Raw genomic sequence first — 8,344 nt, forward strand, 5'->3', positions numbered from 1 at the left:
ATCTATTGTTTGTTTTTTAGATTACCTTCCAATATTCTATCACAGATATCCTCAAACTGTTTTGGATCTTGGAAATAAACCTTAATTTTTTCTGTGACTCCAACTCATGTGAGATCATGCATCAGTATATTTTATGATCAACCATAAATCAGATAAATCAGTATTACATCACTTATAATTCTTGAGTCTCATCAGTTGCATCAGTAGTTTTTCTCATACCAAATCCTTTGGCGGTTCTGTTAAAATCCTTCCGTTCGTCCTCCTGAGATTTGCGTTTTATCAGCCCAATTTCAAATGCTGCTGCTATTTTTGTGAGTGGCTTCTCCGCTGCTTCTTTCAGCTTCCTGGCATCAAACCGAGGGCTGTAAAGTAAAATTGGCAGACGACTGACAAAAGAAGGAACTTCTGTTGGATGGTCTTTGGAGAGCTTTTTCTGGTCTGAGTCTTTCTTGTTGTTGGTAATCTGGTGCATTATTTTCTCTTTGGTAGAAAACATTTGAAAGAGGAGTGCGTCCCACATCTTTAGCGCTTTGGGACCTTCTTTGTTCTCAATGACTTCCTGATTGGCAGCTTGGTCTGCGACTGGCATATGACAGACTTCAGCTGTTTTCTCATCACTGCCACTGGAATTGATCCGGGGTTTAGCCTCCAGCTCTGGAAACGTTGGTTCATCTGGCTCGACGACCATGTGTTTTTTCAGCCGTGTCCACCCGCTGAGCTTACCCTTTAGGCCTTTCAGTTTCAGGGCTGATTTTGGCTCAGCAGATGTGGGCGATGTCCCTTTAGTGACAGACTTATTGTCACTAGTTGAAGATGCAGTTGATGTCGCTGACTTCATGGAGGGTTCGACTGCTGGCGTTTCCGTTGGTGCAGCATTGGTCTTCAGAACATCCTTGCCTTTGATTCCAGTTTTTTGCTGAGATGGCGGTGACATTCCTCTGTTTGGAGATGGAGCTTTGACTGAGACTGAGGCCTGAGGCAGAGAGGCAGGAGTGGCAGAGTCAATCACAGCAGCTTTAACTACGGGTGGTTTCATGACAGTATCTGTTGCTGGCTTTGCTGGGGATTTGTTCTCTAGTGGTTTCTCTGTTGATGGCTGAACATTATTCATGTGCGAGTTAACCTGGGTCGGACTGGGAGACTTTGAGGTTTCTGTTTTTACAACAGAAGGTTTTATTTCTACCACAGCAGAGGAAGGTCTTGTTTCCACCTGCTTTATGGGTGGTTTTTTATTCGGAGTAGTGGTACTACTTAGATCAGGGTCAGTATGTTGGGTGGGCATGCTACCTTCAGTGACCAATGAGGAGAGTGTTCCTTCTGTAAATGATTTAGCTGACACATTTGCTTTTATATTGTTCATAGGGGAATGTGCTATCACCTCGGGGACTGATGTGTCCTTAGCAGTGAGCAATCTTTTTTCTGGCTTTAAGTTATTCTCTGCAACTGCCATAGCAGGCTGCTGGCCAGTGCTTGGTAGGGTATTATTTTGAAAAGGCGTAACGGATGGGTTTATCTCATCTTTCATAACAACAGATGAAGGTTTTGTCTCTGTGAAATGCATGAAAGAGAGGGGGGTTTGAGGGAACTGAGGTAAAGTAGGAGTATACCTTTGTGTACTTGTATTAATCTCTCTTGGCTCTGGTAGAGGGGAAGATCTTATTACAGTCCAAGGTCTAGTTGCAGTTGGTGGGCTTAATGGGGCTTTAAAATCTTTGGTGGATATATTAAGAGGCTGGATATTTTTAGAAGTGTGGTTATTTAAAGCAACACGTGAAAGAAATGGAGAATTTACAGTGCGACTGTTAGTTTCAAGAGTGGCTTTTGTTTCCGTGACAGAACTAAATTGTGTCATTGAGGTCTGGGATTTAACTGCATTTCCACAAGTTGGAAAATGTTTTCCAGGCAAATTGATTTGACTTGGTTTTACTTTTTGTGAGGTTTGCTGTTCAGCACAGATCAAAGATGTGTTCGTCTCAACGTGCCCTGCAGAAATGGAAGCTGCTGTCTCTATCATAGATGCTATCGCATTGCTTGTTTTTGTGAGTGGACTTGCTAAACATTGATTATCTATAATTGGTAGAATGAGGGGTAATTTCTCTTTTCCAGTCATTTTAGGGGTAATTTCATGCTGTGGTATCTCTTGTGCTCTGTTCACAGCAAAAAGGGTTGGAGTCAGTTTACCATCAATGGGGGCAGGAACTGATGCTTCTTTCATGGAAGGCTTTGCAGCGGACTGACTCTCAGATCTCTCAGATTTAATCTTAGGGCTTTTTGGTGGAATGTGCCTCATGGTTGGGCTAGAGGGTACCATAGGTTTATTGGTCTGCATAGTGTTAAATGTTGGTTTAACACTCGCAGCTGAGTCTGCCATTATTGGCATTACAGCTTCTTTATGCTGCTTGTTGGAGACATTGCTGTCAGTGGTTGTAATACTGTGAAAATTGCCTCCCAAATTGAGATTGTTTGACTGTGGAGTTTTTTCTTGAATAGTCTCAAACGCTCCATGTTGGCCCAGTGAAATAGTATCTGTGGGAGATCTAAGTTGGTTTGGTGGCAGCATATTCGAAAGTTTGTTTTCACTGCTAAGCGCGGTCATACTTGCTTTTAAAAGGTTTGAGGCTGGTTTTGTTTGAATGTTTTCGGCGCTGACGAGACTGGTTTCCGTTTCCTGCGCCGTCGCTCCTGTAACTGTTTGTGAATTTGAATTGAAACTTGTTTCTTCTTGCACATGTTTACCGTTGCCACTCCATCCTATTTTAGTCTGTGGATTTACAGGAACATGTGTGGTATTAGGGGCTAACCTTTCTGGCTCTTTTGTCTGGACATTTGATGAGTCTAAAAAGAAATTAAAATCTAAAAAATTCTGTGATTTGGTTGCTGCAGCATGTGAGGCAACCAGTTTAGTTTCTGTTGAAATAGTATTTACAGCAGGTATATTTGGTGAGGACAAATGGATCTTGTTTTCTACAGATTGGTTACTTCTGCTAACTTGTGCATGAAAAAATTTGGTGCTTCTCTCAGGCGAAGCTATGGTGCAGATATTGTACTGTGTTGAACATATGGATGCTGTAACAGGCTTATGTGGCAACATTGACCCTATGGCTGTGATATCTGGTTCTTGGGAGTACTGTGTTCTGGTGTCTCTATTATCGAGCATATGTTCTGTATGAGCAGCCGCAGAAGGCAAAGTGTTCCCCATGTTTGTTTTATTTGGTAGAAAAATATCCCTGCTCAGTTTAGCGTTGTTGTTGACCTCTTCTTTTTGTTTGTCTAAGATGTCTTCATTGGCTACCTTGCTGAATAGTAGGGTTTCTAAAGCTGGTTTGGTGGCTTGCAAGATGAATGCATCTTTCATAGCAGAAACATCTGAGAATTTGGGCTCAAACCCTGTGACAGTAGATTGAACGGCTATGTTTTTAACAGCATTGGCAGCGGGTTGAATATTGACACGATGGATTGTTGACGGATTAATTTCAAGTGGAGCTATTTCTATTTTTCCGGATTGTTCTCTTGTATTTGTGACACTGAATTCTCCAATATAAGTTTTACTGTAAATTGGAGGTGTTTTAACAGGATTGAAAACGTTGTCAATGACTTCTGCCACTTTTGCTTTTTGCTGTATTTCTATATTTGAATCGTTTACTAAGGGGGAAGAAGATTTCAACAGATCATTGTCATCAGTCGGGCATGGAGCTATTTTTAGACCTTCCTCTATAGAAAACTGTGCCACACTTTGTATGTGTACCTCACCTGCTTTAGGTACTGGTATTGGAGCCTCAGAATATGAGGCTTTTGGTGTTGATACATCACTTGTGGTTTGTTGAACTGTTTTCTGTGCCAAGCCACAGGGAAGCTCAGGTTTTATTATGTCCATATTAGATGTTTTAAGAGACTGTATTCCAGTACTCTGTGTTCCAGACTGAGTCTCCTCAATGACATCTTTGCTATATGTGACAATCCGTTCAGCTGAAAGTCCTGAATTGTTCATAGATGGTTGTATACTGTGATCTGTAGGGGGTATATCCTCAAATCCATTGAGCTGTTCTTCATGCTTTGAGACAGGTGAGCCATCTGTAGCTATGTTAGATTGGATTATGTCTGAAGATGTTTCATCAATCCTGGGGGGTACGGGGCTGTGACGGGATGCGGTAGTCCTAATTCCACCATAGGCAACATACTCAGCTGGAGTAAGCCCATAATATGTAGACCGGGATTTGTGCTTTGAGGTTCCTAATGACATTTGAGACTCCAATAGTGATGTCAAGGATTTGCGTGCGTCCACCACAGGAGGACGATGGGTGGAGAAAACTGGCCTTGGACTTGGTGGTGCTTGCACAGAAATCACTGGTGTAGGGTTGAGATTCTTTGGTATAGAAAGAAAGGACGGAACCTTTGGCAAAGATGAAGCTTTGTTTTCTGAAACTTCTGCTTTTATGTTTGTGTTGACAATTGCTGTTTGCATAGGTTTGACCATAGGGAAGTCAGACGTAGTCATGTTCTCCCAGGGGTATGGATCAGGATTTGACAGGCTTAGATTTATTGTACTTCGTCTTGTGTTAGGAATCTCTATCTCTTTATAATTGTCGGCCTGTTTGATAGGGGTTATGTTATCAATGTTATCTTCTTTGGGAGTTGGAGGTTTAATCATAGTACTAGTTTGACTTGCTGATTTATCTTTTAGTATCTCTTTCAGAATAACAGGTTCTTGTAAATCCTGGTAGGAGTTGAAGGTGGGACTTTCAGTAAATAAAAGTGGGTTGGGTTTTGATATTTCAAAAACAGGTGTGTATATTCCAGTTGTTGTGTAAGCTGGAGTCTGAGGTCTCCCACTCTGGGTTCTAGTTGAAGATAGTTTCTGATCAGTGTTAACCACTGACACAGCAGCTTTCTCCCTGTATGTAGAATACAAGGATTCTTGGTAGGCTGGGTCTATTACTGTGAGGTCCTGCACAGAAATAGGTTTCGAGATCTCAGAAAATGTCGCGTTTGACGTATAAATCTTAGCTAGTGTGGCCTCAGCCCTTGTCTCTTTCACTGCTTCAACAAGTGATATTTTTGAGGCAGTTATTTCAGAGGACATCTGGCGAACAACACAGTTTCCATTGCTGGTGGGTCTGGCTGTCCAAGACCATGTCTGGCTTGGAGGGTTGTCCTTTAAATTAGCATTTGTCTCCCTCTGGCTGGGAATAAAAGGTTTTGTATGAGCACTTGAAACTGATAGTAGCACTGGAACAGGAGGTAGTTCTGCAATTTGAGAAGGGCCTGGGCCAGAGTTGGGGTTGACAGGGGATAGGGTCAGGCTGTGAGTTGATATTTTAGGGCTGGACTGCAACATAGCAACTGGAGAATCTGTTGTGACTGACCCTTGGGAAGTTGATATCATGTTGAACTTGAAAGCAGAGGGAAGGCATTGTGCTGGAACCTTCTCTGGTAGCAATAAGGGTGCTGATGTTGAAGATGGTATCATGACAGGAGTCTCGTCATCGAATAAGAAAGAGGAGCACTCAAACAGCGGCGCCACCTGCTCTTCAGGGGTCCTGCCAGTTTGTCCATGGGGGCTGCTCTGAGGTTGAAGGAATGCAGATGCTGAGGGATCATAGAAAGAGCCAAAGGGGAAACTGGATACTGAAGAGTCTGCGATGTAGACAGAATCCGGTGTCTTGGGTGGGCTGGGCTGGTCACTGTGCTCGAGGTCTGTGCTCGCTTCATTGACAGGTGACAAACAGGATCGGAAGGGGATGGGGGTCTGAGATAGACTGCCTTTTTTCTTGGCTCTCTTCTTCTTGAGTTTCTGAAGCCTTGCGTTGTCTTTACCCGGTTTTGGCAGTAAGGGTGGAGGATACTGCTGGGAAAGGTCAGGCTCGAATCCATTACTGTAGCAGAACTCCATCAGCATTTCATACTCCTGCAAGATGGATGACTCACATCAGTTGTGTGATCAAAAATGTGAATGAGAACTGAGACAGCAAAATTTTAAACTTAGCAAATTTCTATAATTCCCATCATGGTACAGTTTATTTAATCATATATGCCTGATCAAACTTGCTTAAAACTTATTTTTATTCACTATAAGTAACTAGATAGAGTTAGTTTGGTGGAAGACTTGATCAAAGAAGACATCAAACATCACCTTATTAATGATACTGATGGAAAAAAACATTTTGGCAATGCTTTTGTTAGCCTAACTCAACTAGATCATTTAGGTTTGATGTTCTCAATATTCATGGATCTATAATCTGAGGAACCCCCAAATCTGCTCTGTGTTTGTTTTTATGACATGTATTGATTAAGATTTTTAACTGAAGTAATTACTCTGAACAGTATAAAAGCTGATGTCTTCTTTTTCTTCACAGCTGGACAGTTCTACGAAGATTTGTGAAACAAGTGTTTGGATTATTCTGGAGGAAAAGCCACTATCACTTTATCATTTTCTGTATTTCAAGTTTTAGGCTGAATAAGAACTTAAAACCTGTTGCTTCCTGTGAGTCTGTCGTTGTAATTCTGCAAAAATAGGCATTTTTTTCTGTGTTTAATCTCAACAGATATTCATCTTATCATGTGACTGATATCTCAAGGTACTGACTGTATCTTTGCATTGAATTCAATAAAACCGATTACATATGTTTGATTTGTTATTAGAATCTTTTATTGTAGCATTGCTATTCAGCTGCTTACCAGCTGTACGTATATAACCCATCTGATGGCTCTGGGACAAGTCTCCCTTTGGCTTTAGAAAACTATGAGCTGTTATGACAACAGACTCATTAGCTGATTCCAAAACTCTTAATTGGCTCCTGAAAATGCTGCATGGCTACAAGAAGCCTCAACTATTGGAAATAGAATGGCATGCAGAGCTGCTTCTTTTGAAAAGGCTAATTTTAAATGAAGACAAATTGCTTATAAAAATAGTTGTTCAAGGAGACTAAAAAAGACTACCGAGTGAAACAAAAGTAAACCCTAAAGAAGATGACTGACACATACAGGAAGGTCAGGAGGTTTGTACAGGAAGGAAGATGTTAGCTAATGTACTTAGCAAAAAAGGCTTAAATTGTGCATCACTGGCAAGGATCAAGATCAGAAACATTATTACACCGATGATTAAGTGTTTTTAAAAGATGGGGCTGCAGATTACGTATCATTTTTAAGACTGCACACATCATTTGAAAAGATCAATATTCAGTTAATTATGAATTAGTCACTTTAAGTTTACTTCAACGTCGTTGACTCGAGTGGAAACATCAGCTGAATTGTTCTCTTCCTCTTGGAATATTCGAGTGCCTTTGACTGGTACTAGAAAAGATCCACGGTCTAATTTTAGCCCGGGGGAAATAAGAGCAAACATCCTGACACCAAGCACCTGCTGCCTGCTGTCCTGCACTCGCTGAAACAGTCACAGTTTGCTGGATATCAATCTCAGGCGCAAATCCAGCTTCAAATGAGAGCTTAGCCTCGTGTTTCCAGTGACAATATCTCTTAAATTTTTATCTATGTCATTCCACAACCAGTGTGGCCTAAGAGAAGCAAGGGACATTGACCTATTCTGATATTTCCTGCACATTTAACCATTTAGGACCTATATATTTAGAATAAAGGAGCTCTTTTATCTCTTTAATTTTATTCTTTCTGACTCAAAATCCAACAACCTGAGATGTCTGCGTGGTTTTGAGTGAATGTTTGTTATGAATCCAGAAGTCAAAGTGACTCCTGCCACCACAGTGTCAAGCTGACACGTGAAACGTCCCCCATTTAAGGCTCTGGGGTTGGACATCTGGGAGGTTTCCACTGGTGCAGCTCAAAAGAGGAAAGTATAAGATTAGCTTTGTGATTAAACTAGGCCATGACCTCTGTCTTGGTTTGAAGAATTATTTAGGCAAAGCGGAGGGTTTCACTGTTATCCGATTGCCACTTTAGGAATCTAAAACACTTACCTGAGGTGGAAAAAAATGTTGCTTGTTTTATGCCGAATGGGCTGCAAAGGAAGGAATGTAAGTTTAAGTGAGTTAAAAGGCCACGAATGCACTAAAAGTGTAATCAGTGTGGTGCTTACATTTAAATGTCATAGCACAAAATTGTGCATAAACATACAATAAGTTTAACACTGCATCACAAGCGCTTTGTCCTTAGGATATGCCATAATGCCTGATATGCATCATGCATTTAAGAGTACAAATTGTGCACGTGCTGTCAAATCCTATGCCATATTTGCAGGTCATCACCTGACCAATTGGTCAAGATCACACAGCTTGTCAATCAACAGACACCGAGTTTGACTGGTTTACCTTCAGCGGGCGGCTGACAGGACAAACTGCTCTCTGCTTGTTAATCCCAGCTCAGAGTGCCACAG

At 41.4% G+C, this 8,344-nt stretch overlaps 1 protein-coding gene across 1 annotated transcript; it reads right to left on the bottom strand.

The window, feature by feature from the left end:
- LOC140302292 (uncharacterized) lies at positions 1–8,344 on the bottom strand. The gene is made up of 2 exons (XM_072381129.1): positions 8,280–8,344; positions 1–5,905 (listed from the first exon to the last, which is right to left on the bottom strand). Exon 2 carries the CDS (start codon positions 5,894–5,896, stop codon positions 173–175), a length of 5,724 nt encoding a protein of 1,907 aa, XP_072237230.1. The 5' UTR covers positions 5,897–5,905; positions 8,280–8,344; the 3' UTR covers positions 1–172.

The sequence above is a fragment of the Leuresthes tenuis genome, unplaced genomic scaffold, assembly GCF_036924035.1.
Source record: "Leuresthes tenuis unplaced genomic scaffold, fLeuTen1.0.hap1 SCAF_2, whole genome shotgun sequence".
NCBI lineage: Eukaryota > Metazoa > Chordata > Actinopteri > Atheriniformes > Atherinopsidae > Leuresthes > Leuresthes tenuis.